The sequence below is a fragment of the Crocuta crocuta genome, unplaced genomic scaffold (assembly GCF_008692635.1).
Source record: "Crocuta crocuta isolate KB4526 unplaced genomic scaffold, BGI_CrCroc_1.0 scaffold26, whole genome shotgun sequence".
Classification (NCBI taxonomy): domain Eukaryota; kingdom Metazoa; phylum Chordata; class Mammalia; order Carnivora; family Hyaenidae; genus Crocuta; species Crocuta crocuta.
The window spans coordinates 12,682,933-12,702,413 of record NW_027532249.1 but is presented as its reverse complement, the minus strand read 5'-3'; the positions used below and the strand labels follow the sequence as shown (position 1 = coordinate 12,702,413).

The 19,481-nt window shown below is 36.7% G+C and overlaps 1 protein-coding gene across 1 annotated transcript in view; it reads right to left on the bottom strand.

Annotated features, from left to right (window-relative positions):
- GREB1L (GREB1 like retinoic acid receptor coactivator) overlaps window positions 1-19,481 on the bottom strand; it is a 282,191-nt gene that overhangs the window by 119,384 nt on the left and 143,326 nt on the right. The window contains exons 7-9 of the mRNA XM_077778190.1: window positions 15,943-16,119; window positions 10,282-10,458; window positions 6,504-6,626 (exon numbers count right to left, since the gene is read on the bottom strand). Of these exons, the coding sequence (XP_077634316.1) occupies window positions 6,504-6,626; window positions 10,282-10,458; window positions 15,943-16,119 (477 nt within the window). The remainder of the gene's footprint in view (window positions 1-6,503; window positions 6,627-10,281; window positions 10,459-15,942; window positions 16,120-19,481) is intronic.

The following is a 19,481-nucleotide window of genomic DNA, read 5'->3' as shown; positions in this document are numbered from 1 at the left end:
TGTAATGAAACAGCAGTCTTTTCCTCTCTGTGCAGTACCTTATGTCTCTGTTTTTAAGATACTATAATATTGGAGATATTTTACAATATCTTGTAAAAGCTTGACAGTTTTGCCTTTCACATTTACATTTTCTAAATACCTGGAATTGATTTTGTGTACAGTGTGAAACAGGAGTCTAGTTTTATTTTTTTTCCACATAGGATACCCAATTTCTGAGCACCATTTATTGAAAGAAAAGGTCCCACTGATATGTAAGTCACCTCTTTTAAGTATGAAATACCCATATGTCATGTGAATCTGCTTTTTGTACTTTCTTCTCTCTTCTGCTGCTCTGTGTCTACTTCTGTGCCAGGTCTACTCTGTCTTTATTAGTAAAGATTCATGAGCTTGATACAGTATAGGGCAAGTCCTTTTATATGTTATTTAAAAAAATATTTTTTTAATGTTTATTTTTGAGAGAGAGAGAGAAAGAGAGAGAGAGAGAGAGAGACAGCACGAGTTGGAGAGAGACAGAAAGAGAGGGAGACACAGAATCTGAAGCAAGCAAGTTCCAGGCTCTGAGCTGTCAGCATAGAGCCCGATGCAGGGCTCAAACCCATGAACCATGAAATCATGACCTGAGCTGAAGTCTGACACTTAATAGACTGAGCCACCCAGGTGCCCCATCATTTGTTACTATTTTTAGTTCTTACAATATGCAAGAGTAAGGCAGAAAGGGGCTTATGTTACTTTGGAAGAGAAGAGAAGCCCATTTCATGGATAATACCTCTGTGTCCAATAACAGGGATAACTTCCCCATTAGACAGAGAAGGCATCGTTCTTTGGGTCCATAATACTTTTAGGGGCTCATAAGAATGTTTTAATTTATTTTAAAATCAGAAGAAAACAATGAACTTTTGGTTGAAGAAAGTATTTTAGTATATAATACTATATATTCCTTTTTATATTAACATAGACATAAAACATATTTAAAATTTTTTTAAATATTTATTTTTGAGAGAGCGAGAGAGAGAGAGACAAAGGGAGGGGCAAATTGAGGGAGGGAGTCACAGAATCCTAAGCAGGCTCTAGACTCTGAGCTTTCAATACAGAGCCCAAAGCAGGGCTTGAATTCACAAGCCGTGAGATCATGACCTGGGCTGAAGTCAGATGCTTAACCGACTGAACTATGTAGGTGCCGCAAAACATATTTTAAATACTTTTCTAGGGAGAAGTGGACCACATAAGTAAATGTGCCCAAGTCTCATAAAGTGGTCCTGCCTGATGGGTGCCTGGGTGGCTTAGTTGGTTAAGTGCCATCCCTGGCTCAGGTCATGATCTCGCGGTCTGTGGGTTTAGGCCCTGAGTCAGGCTCTGTGCTGACAGTTCAGAGCCTGGAGCCTGTTTCAGATTCTGTGTATCGGTCTCTCTCTCTGCCCCTCCCCCACTCACATTATGTCTCTCAAAAATAAATATTTAAAAAAAATTTTTAAATGGCCCTGCCTAATAGTGTTCTTAAAAATCATCCAATTAATCATAAGGGCAGAGATTAATCCAATTAATCATAAGGGTGGCTCATCCATATCCTGCCTATAGGCTTGGGCATAAAAACATGTTTCCTCCTAATGGTAGATAAGTATATATTATCTTCATTTGAGAAAATCGTACACACCAGTAAATTAATAATCTCTCAAATGCTAACTTTAAATCTGAATAAAAATTGGAATTCAAATATTTGTATCTAGACATTAGCCAGGTACAAGGGGTACAGGGATAAACAAATAAACATAGAGCTTCTAACATATGATATAGTTAACAATTATAATTGGGAAGAATGTCATACAAATAGAAGTATGGTAGTTAGGAAGGCTGAGTTAATTCTTAGTTGCAAAATAGGTGCTGTTATTTTTGGTTTTTCAAACAAAGAAACCATGACACAGAACAAATGAATGGCTTATCCCAAGCATCAGCAAATATATTCAGATGCATTATTCGAATACCAGGACTTTGACTCCAGGTCCTGTGCTATTTACTACCTGGTCTGAAATAGTGCTCATTCCATAGTAGATATTCAATAAATTAGACTATATTGCATTGAATAAGAAATAGTGCCACTCCAAAGGATTTCATCTTTCTCTCAGAGCAACTGTTTAATCTTTGTCCCCGTACCTTTATCAACGTATATTTTACATATCATAAAATTTACCCATATGTAATTTAATTATTTTTAGCAACTTACCACATGGTGCAATCATCATCATAAATCAGTTTTAAAACATTTTCATTCCCCCAATAAGAACCCAAATGCCTATTTTTAATTAATTTCTATTCTTATCCCTTGTCCGAGGCAACCACTAATCTATATCCTCTCTCCATAAATTTGCCTTTTCTGGACATTTCACATAAACAAAAGCCTATAGTATATGGTCTCTCTTGTCTGGTTTCTTTCACTTAGCATAGTGTTTTTGAGGCTGACTCATGGTTCAGCATGTGTCAGCAGTTTGTTACTATTGCTGAATGGTATTCCATTATATGGATACACCACATTTTTGTCTACCTTTTCATGAGTTGATTGACATTTGGGTTGCTTCCAATTTTCACCTATAATGAATAATGCTGCTATGAACATTTGCATGCAACTTTTTGTGAGGATATGTCTTCACCTCTCTTGGGTAGATACTCAGAAGTGGAATTGCTGGGTTATATAATAGTTTATATTTAACTTTTTAAAATTTATTTATTCTTTTTGAGAGACAAAGCACAAGCAGTGAAAGGGCAGAGAGAGAGAGGGAGGCAAAGAATCCAAAGCAGGCTCTAGGCTCTGAGCTGTCAGCACAGAGCCCAATGTGGGGCTTGAACCCATGAACACAAGATCATGACCTGAGCTGAAGTCAGATGCTCAACCTACTAAGCCACCCAGGCATCTCTATATTTAACTTTTGAGAATCTGTCAAATTGTATTCTAAAGTGGCTGCCACATTTTACATTCCTACCTGCAATGTATGGAGGATTCCAATTTCTCTATATCCACAGACTCTTACCGTCATCTGTCTTTTTGATTATATGGGTGTGAAGTATTATCTCATTGTGGTTTTGATCTGTATTTCCATAATGATGTTGAGCATCTGTTCATGTGCTTATTAGCCATTTGTATATAGTGCTTGAAAAGTGTCTATTCTAAATCCTTTGCTCATGTTTTGACTTATTGTCCTCTTACTACTAAGTTATAAGAGCTTTTGTAAACTCTGAATACAAATTCTTTATTAAATATGTGTTTCACACATTTTTACCCATTCTGCCACTTGTCTTTTCATTTTCTTAATGTTGCCTTTTTAACTGTAAAAGTCTTGAATTTTGATGTGGTCCATTCATCCATTTTCCATAAATAAATCCTTATATTTATGGTCAATTGATTTTTGACTAATGCAATTCACTGACAAGAAGGTAGTCTGTTCAAAGATGGTACAGGAACAATCAGATATTCACATGCAAAAAGATGAACTTAGATGCTCACCTCACACCATGCACAGAAACTAACTCAAAATGGTTCATAGATTTCAATGCAAGAGATAAAGGAATAAAACTTGAAGGAGAAAATATGGAAAAGAAACTCAAGATCTTCAGGTAGGCAAAGGTTTTTTTTTTTTAATTGATTATTGAATTCTTGTGTTAAACACAAAACATGTATGTGTGTGTGTATTTATATGGGGTGCGTGGGTATAGTGTAGGTAGGTAACTACATAGCCATCTTCAGCCACAATGAAAACTATTTACTGAGATTGTTGACTAAAGTTTGAATTGTTGACTAAAGTTTGAATTGTTGACATAAATATATTGAAAATAATATGCAAGGGAAAAGTGGCAAGCCAGACAGAAGAGAAAATCCAAACTTCAAGACAAAATTGTGTAAACAGTACGTTAATCCTTTCTTCAAACACTATGCAAAGTGCCTACCTACATTTCAGGCTAAGAAATGTTGATTACAGGCAGTCACTGACTGCAGATTAAGAAGCCAATCTTCTAGGGGAACCTGGGTGGCAGTTAAGTGTGCAACTTTAGCTCAGGTCATGATCTCATGGTTCATGGGTTCAAACCCTGCATCGGGCTATGTTGATGGCTTGGAGCCTGGAACCTGCTTCAGATTCTATGTTTTCATCTCTCTGCCCCTCCCCTGCTCGTGCTATGTCTCTCTCAGAAAATAAACATTAAAAACATTAAAAAAAAAAAAAAGAAGCAATCTTCTATAGAAAGATGAATCTCTATTAGCTAGGGAAATGCTACATACTCTAATGATTGTAATGATTTCATAATACTAACACGAAATGCTTAAAGCCTATTGCTTTCAACATGTGCAGGAAGAAAAAAATTACTGTTGAAGAGTCATAAACCTAATTCGTAAAGAAGAAAATTTTAGATACAAAGCCTCACTATTAAAGGTACTTTCTTCTATTAATTCTATGGATTGTACCTAACTGTTAATAGCTAATTTCATGGTCAAATTACTACTTTCACCCTTACAAGGGATACTAAGAATAAGGGCATAAATCTTGGCCACTTGTGTTCACTGTGAGGCAGTCAGTGCCTTGTCTGTATCTTCATGGCAATTGATGGGGCTTTGCTAAAGCCTAAATCGTGATTTCCTCTGTTTCAGAGCATGATTTGTTCTCAAAATATATTTCCTAACATAATTAAAACTGCATTACTGCTTATTAACATTTTAACATATTTTCATCTTTTTCAGGTACAACTAACTGGTTATTTATATAGCTACCTGTCCCTTTTAAGAAAGGTAACCTGTTTTATTGTGCTTTTATCCTCCCTATGAGAGGTTTTTAAATCATCAGAGCCATTGGTCAAGTGTTGGAACTCTGCCTTCCAGCATCTGACAAAGGTTTTAGAACACAGTAAATATTTCATAAGTATTTATTGTAATAAAGTAACTATTCATTTTTAATAGTGTAGTTTTTTTTAATTTTTAAAAATGTATTTCTGAGAGAGAGAGACAGCATGAGCAGGGGAGGGTCAGCGAGAGAGAGGGATACAAAATCTGAAGCAGGCTCCAGGCTCTGAGCCAGCTGTCAGCACAGAACCCAACGCAGGGCTTGAACCCACAAACTGTGAGATCACGTCCTGAGCCAAAGTCGGACGCTTAACGGACTGAGCCACCCAGGTGCCCCTAATAGTACAGTTTTAAAATTACATTTCACTAGTCCCAAGGTCTAATGGAAGAAAATAAATTACTAAAATAATATTCTAGTAAAGACATATAGGTTTATCATTATTGTAATGAGGGCTAATTAATATTCAATGCCAAGAGCCAAGTGCCAATTTTTTTTTCTTGAATACCTAGTAACATGGTGTTCTTTCATTTATTCTAAAGAGATATGCCCTCTTCTCTTAGATTAGAGCCTCTATCTAAATCTCTTGGACACTTTAAAAATCAGACCTTTTAAATCCAGGATGAGGGAGACTTAGCTGAGTGCAGACACATAGCTAGAAGAGCCCCAAATAAGGTTTGCCTTGTTACCACTGCTATTGTTGCCAACGTCTTCTAATAACTACTTACCTCTTGAAAATAAGTGGAAAAATTTATCAGTTCATCAAAATTTCACGAGTTTGAAAGAGGAATGCTAAGTAGTGAAATAAATGAAGACAGCCTTCTTTTCAACTTGTGGTTAATGGAACACTGGCAAAGTACATTATACTATGATGTTTGCATATCAGATGAGTAAAATAATGCTTTACAAAAAAACAAGTGAACTGAAAAACAATTCATAGATTCTTTTAAAATACTTTCCTTCTTGCCTAAGATATAACCTAGGCTGGTTCTAAATAATTTTCTTAAATATTATCTGCAGTGATCTTTTCGGTTACAGCCCTCCAGCCACCTGGAACCATTAAGTCCCACCTGTAGCCTTATCCTGCCCTTGGGGCCTGGGCCAGTACAGTCCTCTATACTGGAGGAATTTTTAGAAGCCTTAGACTGGCAACTTATCTGTTCAGTGTCAGACTGGCCCTTCTGCTGATCCTGCCCTGATAGTGTAACCTGGTTTCAGGCACTACAATTTTATCTGGTTATTTGTAACCAAGCCTCTATCTTGAACCACTAGAAACTAGATCCTGGATTCTTCCATTGTGATCCTCAGTCCTACCTTGAGACCTTTTTTAGTATCACAGTTGGAGGAGTACTCCCTGTAATGTTTTGTGGGCTTAATTTAGAGCCTTACCCTGGAACTCCAGTCTTCCTGAATTATGTCCCCAGTCTATGCCACCTGAGAGCTATGAGACAGACTTTCCTCATGTCTAGATTTCTACTTATTGCCCACTGTCAGACTTTTCTAGAGACAGGTCCTATGCCTCACCACAGACTGACCCATCTCAGTGCTGAGTTCTAACTCTAACAGTAACTCAGGTAATACTTATGTTTTAAAGTACTTCTATTCAAACCAGCCAACAGTAAGTTTTAAAGTACACCACTAAATATACATCTGCTGCTTGAAATTCAAAAAGAAAATATCCCATACCTGTCTGAATGAATCCTGATTTGTATCCATTAGTTGTGCCATTTTCTGGTGTCACAGTTGATGATACTGAAGAGTTTGGTTTCATAGAGTGGCAAGTAGCAGAGGATTGTCGGCTTCTACATTCTAGGAAGGAGTAAGAATTATATTATGGAAGGAGACCAATACCCAATCAAAGCAGATGATGGGAACACAATCCATAAAATCTCTAAAATAAACTACTGCTCCTTAAGTAGCAACCATGTTCCTTATTGGAGGAACCTAATCCTGACTCCAGCAGAATGTTCAAGATGGTGAATTCACTTTGTCTTCCTAGGGCCAGATGTCACGTTTAGAAGAAAGAAAAAAGAAAAAAGATCATACTTTTGTTCTTTACAGACTAGTTTCTAGGGGAAAAATTACTTATAGCCAATATAATCAGGCTAGTTTTATGGATAAGACTGAGGCTAAAATATATGTAAACTATTTTTTTTTTAAACCAATAAGCTTTCAAACACCAGTTAACCTCCTATTCAGGATCACTTTTTTTTTTCCTCAGGATCAATTTAGTGTGGAACAGGAATCTAGAATCCATGTAGGCCGTCTTCAATATTCTCACCTCAACTTTAATTTATGTCCAAAAGCTGAAGTAAAGACAAATTTATAGGCAGAGGAAAAAAGTTAGAAATGCTCAAATTCTTTTTTTTTTTTAAGTCTATTTATTATTTTTGAGAGAGCAAGAGAGGGGCAGAGAGGGGACGGGGAGACAAAGAATCCCAAGTAGGCTCTGTGCTGATAGCAGGGACCCTGATGCGGGGCTTCATCTGTTCACTCCTGAACAGGGAGAGCATGACTTGAGCCAAAGTCCAATGCTCAACTGACTGAGCTACCCAGGTGCTCTAAAAATGCTCAAATTCTTATTACTCTTAGCTTGTATTAAAGGAAGTAGGTACACAGTATTCTAAGTGATTTCTGATCATGCAACACCAAGTTTCATTTTAGGTAAGCCAATATTAATGGAGCTTGAATGTAGTACTTTAATAATATTTTGAACTGAGCCAAGTAGATAGCAAATACTATGAAATCATGTGGAGCTATTACTTCCAACTAAATTATACTACCTGTTATACTATCTTCATTTTTTTTTAAATGTTTTATTTATTTTTGAGAGAGACAGAGCGAGTGGGGGAGGGAGAGAGAGAGAGAGAGGGAGGGAGNACCAATACCCAATCAAAGCAGATGATGGGAACACAATCCATAAAATCTCTAAAATAAACTACTGCTCCTTAAGTAGCAACCATGTTCCTTATTGGAGGAACCTAATCCTGACTCCAGCAGAATGTTCAAGATGGTGAATTCACTTTGTCTTCCTAGGGCCAGATGTCACGTTTAGAAGAAAGAAAAAAGAAAAAAGATCATACTTTTGTTCTTTACAGACTAGTTTCTAGGGGAAAAATTACTTATAGCCAATATAATCAGGCTAGTTTTATGGATAAGACTGAGGCTAAAATATATGTAAACTATTTTTTTTTTAAACCAATAAGCTTTCAAACACCAGTTAACCTCCTATTCAGGATCACTTTTTTTTTTCCTCAGGATCAATTTAGTGTGGAACAGGAATCTAGAATCCATGTAGGCCGTCTTCAATATTCTCACCTCAACTTTAATTTATGTCCAAAAGCTGAAGTAAAGACAAATTTATAGGCAGAGGAAAAAAGTTAGAAATGCTCAAATTCTTTTTTTTTTTTAAGTCTATTTATTATTTTTGAGAGAGCAAGAGAGGGGCAGAGAGGGGACGGGGAGACAAAGAATCCCAAGTAGGCTCTGTGCTGATAGCAGGGACCCTGATGCGGGGCTTGAACTCCTGAACAGGGAGAGCATGACTTGAGCCAAAGTCCAATGCTCAACTGACTGAGCTACCCAGGTGCTCTAAAAATGCTCAAATTCTTATTACTCTTAGCTTGTATTAAAGGAAGTAGGTACACAGTATTCTAAGTGATTTCTGATCATGCAACACCAAGTTTCATTTTAGGTAAGCCAATATTAATGGAGCTTGAATGTAGTACTTTAATAATATTTTGAACTGAGCCAAGTAGATAGCAAATACTATGAAATCATGTGGAGCTATTACTTCCAACTAAATTATACTACCTGTTATACTATCTTCATTTTTTTTTAAATGTTTTATTTATTTTTGAGAGAGACAGAGCGAGTGGGGGAGGGAGAGAGAGAGAGAGAGGGAGGGAGACACAGAATCCGAAGCAGGCTCCGTGCTCCGAGCCATCAGCACAAAGCCCAACACGGAGCTCGAACTCATGAGCTTCGAGATCATGACCTGAGCCAAAGTTGGGCACTCAACTGACTGAGCCACCCAGGCGCCCCATATACTATGTTAGTTTTTAAAGGTATCACATGAAAAAGAAATATAAATGGTTGTAAATGACAGTTAGTTATAGAGGGTCCTTTAGAGAGCTTCCAAGTTTATCAGATATATGCAAGGTTGGACACAGTTTTCTATGACCATCTTGGCTAGGATCCTTCCTTGATACTTTGGCCTAAAAATACATCTCTACACTATGTGTATTATATGCATACATTTATATTGATGTTATATGTCTGCATATCTGCATATATGGATACGTATGTATATACAATCCCAATTCTAAAATAGCAACTGCTAAATGTGAGGCTTCAGATGCCTGGCTGGCTTAGTTGGTAGAGTGTGTGACTCTTAATCTCAGGATTGTGAGTTTGAGTCCCATGTTCGGGGTAGAGATTACTTAAAAAGAAAATCTTTTAAAAGATCTTTTTAAAATGTGAAGCTTCAAAGGCCGTTCAGGATGATTGTGACTCTCTTGGAACATGCAGCCATTTCCTGAGGAATTATATAATGTCATTTAAAATGTAACCAGGAGTAATTACAGTGGAAGACTCAGAGGAAAACCTGTAGTCATTTATAATTTGGATTTATTATGTTATTTCTTATGGTCAGGCCAAAATCTTGCACAGACAATAAATGGAGACATTAAAGACAATTATTACATCAGTTTTAATAATATAATAATATTTATAATTAAGAAAAATTTCAGCAACTAAGTAACTGCTCAAAAGAATAAGGATTAGATATTCCACTGTATTAGAACAATGAATAGGACTTGTGGTAAATCCTATCAACTACATGAAGATGTGAGATTTCAACTGGATTCACATCTAGAAGTAAGTTAGTTAACTTTTTCTCAATAAAAAAAAAAAAAACTTTGCCAACTTAATAGTGTGTTTCCCTGAGGTATTAAGGTATTATGAAGAAAGCATTATTTGTTCAAAGTATGTTTAGTTCTAATGAAAACAGAAAACTATATATGCTTGAGAATTACCAAAGGACCTAAATAAAATAGAAAGAGCATCCAACCAGGAAAATAACACTTTGAGGTCCTCTCTAAGTGACAGAAGAGCTAGAAAGACTTCTGCACGCCACCCTCCAGAGACAAATATAAACAGACATGCACTTTTTATTTTTTTTAATTTTTAAAAATTTAATGTTTATAAGAAAGAGTGGGGCCAACTGAAGCTACCCAGGTGCCCCAAGAGACATGCACTTTTTCTAAACCTGGATAGTCTCTATTAAAAATAGAAAGAAGCAAGACCAATAACCTGCCAGAGAACTTTACATCTTTGGACAGTCTTCTGAATTTGGGATATTTATGTATATCATACCCAATTCTGAACCCTAGAAGGCTATTTGTCATTACTGTAACATCCTCATTCCCTTCCCTTCCCTTTCTCTCCCAGAAGATGACACTACCTTTCCAGCAGATAAGAGGTCCCTTCGACAGTACACCCTGGGAGCTTCTGACTAGGTAGTACTTTAAGTGCTTCTGCTTCTTTGGCTGGGTGGTGAGCTTCAAGTTAATATGGTTGGAAAATTCTGTGAAATACCGAAATCCTCTTTCTCCACAGCCGATACAGTTTCCAGAAAACCCTGAAAGAAGGGAAACCAAAGTTACTGGTGGACTTGTAAATTGATGCGATACTTTTACATATAAAAAGTATAGAAATATTCAGATTTTTTGACCCAATAACTTCCTAACTTCATGGAAAAATGCCAATTTTTTTAGCAGAATTATTTTATAATAGTGAAAGACCAAAAGTAATTTAAAGTCTGCTCTAAGTTTAATGGCTAAGGAAATAGAGTGGATAGTATCATGTGATAGAATTCATATAGTCGATATAAAAGTATGAAAAAGTTTGGTCCTAGAATGTCCATGATTTCCTTCCCCCACACTCCCTTCTTAGAGAACTTGCTGACCCTGCTTTACCGTCCTACCCACCATGTGCACTTGCCTTCATGGACACAGCTGATAAGACTGTGCTAATATCTGACCCAGTATGGGATAGTCAGAATATCTCTCTTGGTATTTTATTTTATTTATTTTTCAATGTAAATTTTTTTTTATTATTTGTTTTTTATTTGAGAGGGGATGGGCAGAGGGAGAGGGAAAGGGAGAGAGAATCCCAAGTAAGCTCCACACCTAGTATGGAGCCTGATGCAGGGCTCAATACCACAGTCCTGGGATCATGAAATCAAGAGTCAGATGCTCAACCAACTGAGCCATCCAGGTGCCCCTTTCCTGGAATTTAAAAATAAATACAAAAAGAATCAGTCAGATGGTACTGGACCCTAAATTTGTAAGGTTTTGTAAAATTAAAATCCAAATTGCATGTACGTCTAACCACCTGTCAGCTAAGAGATGGGAGAGAAAAAATAGGCAACTGTGAAGAGGAAGGTGGTCTGCAGAGACAAGAGCATGGACAGTGATGGGCAAGCCCAGGCATTGTCAACGTTCCAGTTCCAATGACAGCTAGCTGTATTTTCTCACATGAGTGCCCCGAGAGTACCATTTCCTCTTTATTCACCCCCCTATACTCAAACTAGCTTATTATTCCTTTAGATCTAACATCCAAACAATTCTCACTCAGATTAATCAAACAAAATAAAACTTTCAGTGACCTGCGTAGAGCAGGGGACACAGAAAGAAGAAATGGAGAAGGCTAAGAGGATGAGAGGCTATCCTTTGCTTAATTGGAAATTAATCCCTTAATACAAAAGAAAAGTCACACAGAAAGAATGTGAGTTCCTCTAGTTGTGACCAAGGAGGACACAACATATGTACTGCCATGTAGTGAACAAGGACAAAAAATGAGAAAGGGCAATCCAAACTCCATACATACAATTTCTCCTTATATAAATGACTAACGTGAAATAAATTCAGTGATGAAATGATACACTCTTTATAAACCCCTAAGCCAACCTGTTATCTAATTAACAAAGATATAAAAGGATTAAAGACAGAATATCTCACAACATACCAATCGCAGAATGCTGACAATCAATTCTAACAATCAATAGAAATGGCAGTCCAATTTATTATTATTTATTTAATAATTACTTACTGAGCATCTACCTATGTACCAGACATGATGCAAAACTGGAAAACCAGAGATGGTCATACCTTCTGATCAGTTACATAAAATTAGTAATTTACATAATTAGTTTATTACTGTTACTTTATAGAAACATAAACATTAAGATAATTATGGGGTGCCTGGGTAGCTCAGTTGGTTAAGCATTTGACTTTGACTCAGGTCATGATCTCACAGTTTGTGGGTCCGAGCCGTACATCAGGCTCTGTGCTGACAGCTCGGAGCCTGGAGTCTACTCCGGATTCAGTGTCTCCCTCCCTCTCTGCCCCTCCCCCACTGGTGTGTGTTCTCTCTCTTTCTCTCTCAAAAATAAAATAAACAAACATTAAAAAAGACAATTCATAAATTATTTACAATATATTCAGAGATGGATTGCATTTGAGAACATCTGTCCAATACCTTAGGGCTACAGGCCAAAAAAAGAAATCGCCAATGGCTACCTAGTTCACCAAGTTCCCAAGCCATCTAATCATCGATTTCTCCATGCATCCATGCATCTATCCAACAAATCCATCCATCCATCCAACAAATACTTGTACTCTACCATATACTAGACATTGTTTCATGCACCAGGTTTTTAGCATGGAACAAAGGAGACAAAACCACTACTTCCATGTAACTTACACTGTGGTGTGATCATCATGCCTTGGTGGAAAAGTACCTGGCTTGTCAGGCAGATGTAGCACACAGTATATGATATAAGAACATTTCAGCCAAAATAATTAAAGACGGTGCCCCCTAAAAGAGGCTTATCTGATAGATCTAAGCAGTTCATGAAAGATTAGTGTGAGAATGAAAATTAACAAATTTCTTTTGCCTATTCTCTGAGGTGAAGAGCAAGAGAATATACAAAGGAAGAAATGCAAAGGATCTGGATACTCTTCAAAGAACAGAAATGGCACATTAATGATGAGAACTAACAATATTAGCGACAAAGAATCCTACAGCTCGATTTTTAAACTCTTTACGGTTTCAGTGTCAGTCTTGGTTCAAGAGAGACTTTACCTGCCCAAAGTTCTTGTTGTCATCATCACAAAAAATAACACCTCTTACAGACAAATTACCTTTCTAGTTGGGTTTTGTTTTGTTTTTTTTTTTTTTGGTCAATCAAGTCTCCCAATTGCATGGTAGATTTGGGACACATGAACGAACTGCCAACTGGATCAATATATTTTTTAAAAATGTACATTTATTTAGAGAGAGAGAGAGAGACAGAGAGAGAATGAGCAGGGGAGAGGGACAGAGAAAGGGGGAGAAAGAATCCCAAGCAGGCTCCATGCTTAGCGTGCAGCACAGAGCCCAATGCAGGACCAGATCCCATAGCTGTGAGATCATGACCTGAGCCAAAATCAAAGGTCAAACACCCAACCAACTGAGCCACCCAGGTGCCCCTCAATATATTTTTAAATCAATTACCTCAGTCTTTTGATCTGCATCATTTATATAAAAATTTGACAAAATCGTATTGGAGCTCACTGGGATTCTAACATATCTGAAGCTTAAAATATTTCCCACTATATTTTAATGCATACGAAAATAATCTATCATCAGTAAGAAATGTTGGATGGATATTAACAAATAAAAACCTCAACAATATGCTTATCTAAGAGAAAAGTTCTACCATCTTGCTACACTACACTTTCACTTGGAAAGTGGTTAGTAAAAAATTATGTCCATTCACTAGGCTAGAGAAAGTAAGCAAAATTCCATTTCTATAAGGGTATTAATAAATATGATAGCAAAGTATAATAATAACCATTTAAAGAGCAAGTGCTCTGTGTCAGGCACTGTGCTGGATGGGTGCCTTATAAACATTATCTCATTTGATCTTTACAACCCTGTAAGTTAGGCATCACTTACCTCTTTATATAGATGAGAAATCTGAGACCTGAGGAGGAAAAGTAGCTTGCCCCAATTCTGAAAATACTAAGTGGCAAACCTGGGATTTTAATTTTAACTCCAGTTCCAACTCCAATGTCTAAGGTCTTTGATTTCATATTCCTTATTACATATAATTATGAAATCTATTCTTTTTTCTTTTTTATAGAGACAGAGTGTGTGAGTGGGGGAAAGGAGCAGGGGGAGAGGGAGAGAGGAGACAGAGAGAGAGAGAGAGAGAGAGAGAGAAACTCTCTTTCAGAGACAGAGCAGAGCCCAATGCAGGGTTTGATCCCATGACCCTGGAAACATGAGCCGAAATCAAGTCAGATGCTCAGCCAACTGAGACAACCAAGTGCCCCTGAAAATCTATTATTCTAATGGTGTTTGTTGTGTCCTTTCAGTATATATTCTAGGAGGATTCCTCTAGTCATGAAGAATCATTAAGCAAAAAGGCATCATGAGAGATTTTTCTTTGTCTGTGGTCAGAGTCATATGTAAGCTAAGTCCATCTGATGTCACTATGATGCTTTTATTTATTTATTTTTTTTAAGTTTGTTTGTTTGTTTATAGCAATCTCTATACTCAACACGGGGCTAGAACTCATAACCTTGAGATCAAGAGTTGCATGCTCTTCTGACTGATCCAGCCAGGCACCTCAACACTATGATGCTTTTAAAATGCTAAAAAAAAGTTTCCCAAAATTGTTATACCACAGCCATCTAGATTACTAGCTTGTGTCTTAACATTTTTGTGTCCCCACAACACAGCCTAGCATCATTTTTGTCACACAATACCTTCTGAACAAATAGTGTTGAATGAATGAGTGAACAAACAGATACCTAGAAACTAATTGCTAATTTAGTCCAACTTATAAACTTTATCATTAGGCTTCTGTGTTAAACCATCTGCTCAATTTCACTAAAATAAATTTATCATCTTTTTATGAAAGCCTATGGAAATTATCACTTTTCCTATGAACCAAGAGAAGGCTTTGAAATTATAACTTAAGGAAGCTTTATAAAGCATGGACAGGGTCATTTTCTAACTCAGGATACTGATGTATGTATTTCCAGACTTTCTGATGACACTGTGTAACTAGGAAACATGTATCAAACTAAAGCTCTTTGCCCTCTTCTCTTTCATTTTTATTATTTGCACCAAAGACATCTATCTGACTGTATCTATGGTAAAAGAAATTCTTAGAAACAAAAGAAACTCCAGAGAAATACGGTAGCAAAATAAATAAATAAATAAATAAAATTTTAAAAAGCAACAAACCTCATGTGTCATCTTGTCTTCTTAATTATTAAAATTAATTAAAAATAAATCCAGTCTTCCTTTGATTTAAGGAAGCTAGGTTGTGGAAAAAAAAAGTCTACACTCAAATACCAGAGAATAAAACAATTCCAAGATACAGTAATATGTTTGACATCATATGTATATTCTTAGTTATTGTGGTTGACCTAATGCTAAATATAACATATGAATCACATCAATCAAATACAGCTAGAAATAATTGTAGGTACAGAAAAACTTACAAAGCAGATAATCCGCAGTTGAATAACTGAGAGTTGACTTGACATCAGGTCCAGATCAATGACTCTCTACAGAGTGAATCCTGCTTTGCTTTACACAGAATTAATTTTTTATAAATCGCATGCCATCCTTTATGTTTGGCTTAAAAAAGTCTCTTCAAGGAAGGTGTTTTAATAATGAATAAAAAATAAAAGCTAATTTTTAAGAAGTTGCTAAAAGAAAACTTGAGTTAAACTATAGAATTTTCAATTAATTCTGTGATTTTTAAAAAATCCGTGATAATTTAACATTTTTTTTAATTTTATTTTTTTCTTTTAAACAGAGAGAGAGAGAAAGAGTGTGTGCATTGCGCAGAGGGGCAGAGAGAAAGAATCTTGAGCAGGCTCCATGCTCAGTACAGAGCCCCATGTGGGGCTTGATCCCACAACCCTGGGATCTTGACCTGAGCTGAAATCAAGAGTCAGACGCCCAACCAACTGAGCCACCCAGGCACCCCTGTGATAATTTAAACTTGTAGTTTAACTCCTTCATCTCGGAAGGAATTTTATAGGTGTGAAATACTCACCTAAAAGTGCATTTTTCCCATGATCATCTGGTAGAAATCGCTTGTCTACAGCACAAACGAGGATATGTTCAGGCAGATTGGGAGATTTGGCCCCGACCAGGAGGAATCCTGCTGGGATGTCGATTTGTTCCATACACAGAGATACCAAACGTAAATCCTTTCCCGCTTGACAAAAACCTAAAAAAATGGTAAAAATGACACAGTAAAATGTTTAGAAAGGTTCTGTCTCCTTATCACCCATTTGGAAAGTAGACTTTCACCCATTTGCCTATGGGAATCACTATTAAGGACTAGATTTATTTACTTTTTATTTTTTTTATGTTTATTTATTTATTTTTTGAGAGAGAGAGAGAGAGAGGAAGAGAAAGCAAACAAGCTGGGGGAAGGGCAGAGAGAGAGAGAGGGAGAGAGAAATCCCAAGCAGGCTCCACACTTTCATCACAGAGCCCAATGTGGGGCTCAAACTCATGAACTGTGAGACCATGACCTGAGCTGAAACCAAGGGTTGTATGCTCAATTGACTGAGCCACCCAGGTATCACCAGGACTAAATTTAAAGTCCATATATTCCAACTCAAAGACAAATCTATCATATGTGTCCCCTTCACCTGAGTGGAGCTGAAAACACATAAAAAGATGTTTCCGACAAGTTCAGCCAACATTGATGATTTTATATTTTCTTTCTTTTTAAAAAAAATTTTTAACATTTATTCATTTTTTGAGAGACAGAAAAAGACAGATTGTGAGTGGGGGAGGGGGAGAGAGAGACGGAGACAAAATCTGAAGCAGGCTCTAGGCTCTGAACTGACAGCACAGAGCCTGACACAGGGCTTGAACTCATGGACAGTAAGATCACAACCTGAGCCGAAGTTGGATGCTTAACTGACTGAGCCACCCAGGCACCCTTGATGACATTGTATTTTCTGATCCACAAGTAAGCAAAGGATAAATACACAAATAACTTTGAAAATGTATGTAATTTTTATGTGCATGTAATACAATATTTTTATACTTTCAAAGCAAGTTCACTTCTATAAATGGTGACTGTCATAGAAGAAAGAAGCTTTCATTTCATAAAGGAAGAGACTGCACCTCAGAGTTTGGTGGCTCATAAATGAATGGGCCAGAACTAGAATTCAGAACTGTGAGGTCATTTTTGTAAGCTGCAGCATAATAACACATAACAAAACCTTACATAACCACTTTGTAAACCAAAACATATTACACTAACTAATTAGTTCATCATTTATTAAAAATCATTTGTAACAGATGCTGCCCTAGGCCTGGGGATAGATAATAATTGAACAATTATATCTTCCCCCAAGAGCCCACATTATAGTCTAATTGGAAGAATGTATAAGGAACCAATAATCACAAAACAGTATTACAGAGGACAGCTATTTTCTACTGCAAAGCACCTATTTCACATCTTGTGGGAGATAATCAGACCACTTTGAACTCTTAACCACGTGATTCCCCTGGAGAATGGGGATATTCTAGACTGACTGGGGATAGCGCCTGATCCAAGCTGGCCACCATAATATCCCACCTTTCCAGCCATACTTGATTAGTCAGGGGCACCTGACATAAACTAGGACAATCAAAGCCTTTTCTCTAGGAATTCCAAACATGGAGCCAAACAGTGTATGGCTTAGCTTGATCTGTGGCAGCTCAGTTCCTTGACTTGTGATAGAAGTCTGTCAGCAGACAGGAGGCTTCAAGGGAATGTTCCAGCAGTGTGTGAACTCTTGAAACCCAGTTGTATATGCCTTTCCCATGGTTGGATTGTAAAACCTTTTGCTTAGGAATTCTTTGAATAATGTCTTTATTCTACCTAAAGCTAATTTCAGTTGGGTTGGGTTTCACTTGCAGCCAAAAGAGGGTAAATACAGGTATAAGAAATACTATCTCAGAGAGTTGCATAAGATAAACGATGGACACCTAAATCTCCACATACAAACCTAAGGAGACCAGCATCATCAGCCATTACAAAGTAGAGAATAACCCTGCTAAACTCTTCCAGTATCAATTTGTAGTATGATGTTCACCAAATGCCAACAAACAATTGGATGCAATCAGTCAGTATAAGAGAAATTAAAAACAAAATTCAAACATTGTATGAAGTTGTTGTGCGCATAAATCTACCATACGGCACAGCTCATCAAACCTCACAAGCAGACATCATGGAATTGGAGGGAGTCAACAAAGAATAAAATGATAAAACAATGGGGTTCAACCATCTCAAGCTTACAGGTCCCCTTTAACACTAAAAAATTCAAATTTAATTTTTAGTGTTTGTGAATTGAGAAAAACAAAAGCATAATGTTACTGTGAATTCTTTAACAATTTTAAATGAATCTATATTTTATTAGTCACAATATCATCTATATTTATTTGAAAAACAGTCATTTATACATGCGAGTCATATTATTTAGTTTAGTTTTTGGAAGATATGGATACATAAAAGCGCTAAAAGTTTTTTGCTGCCCCCACCCCATTTAAATGACAGAGCTCACAGGTTTGAAAATGGGGAAATGATGATGATGATATCAATGGCAGAAAAATTTATGGAGCACTTAATATAAGCCAAGCATGGTACTAACCATTGGACCAATTATTGTATTTAATCCTTTTAACAACTACCATTCCTTTCCACAGATGGGGAAGCTGAGGCTCAGGGAGGTTAGAGAACTTATGCAGTGTTATACAATGAGTTCAGTAATGTTTAGGGATGTAAGATATGGGAAGTTTGCTATATAAAGATAGATCAAAGGGCACCGGGGTGACTCAGTCAGTTTGGAGCCAATTTAAGATTCTCTCTCCCCCTCTGCTGCTCCCCCGCTTGTGCACATGCTCGCACACGCTCTCTCTCTTTCTCAAAAAAAAAAAAAAAAAAAGGAAAAAAAAGAAATAGCACTTTAATCATGACTTTCTCCAAAAGGTGGAATATATCTTCCCAAAAGATGCATATAAATTCAGTAATTAGAAGTTCATGATTGTCTATTGATGGAAAACAGATGGTTAGGGAGCTTTCCCTGTCACTAAGAAGTAGTAATACAACTTTTCTATGACACTGACTCACACCCCATATTAGAAAGAGTAGAGTAGATGAAATGATGAGTCTGTGCCAATTCGTATGAATTTTCAAATTATTATGAGCTTTTTAGAACATCAGAACTATATAGAACCTTAAGATCTCTCAACAGGTAGTTATTAAACTCCCAGGGGCTTACAGGTATTCCATGATACTTGAAGTTATAAGTCAAAATCAAATAGTTACCATTACCAATTTCTAAAAATTAATGAATAATAATTCTAATATTCTACTTTTAAAACAATGTTCTGAGGGCCTTCCCCGCTACACATGGAGGGATAGTGGAAACCAGTTGAATGAACTCAGGACTCACTTGTTTCAACCTCATGTCAGTGTATGGCTTTGATTTTCACACAACTTTTTTATTATCAGCCATATGTATTGATATTTTGCTTAATATATACTCATAATACATTGTTGGTTAATGATGGAAAGCTCAGGGAGCA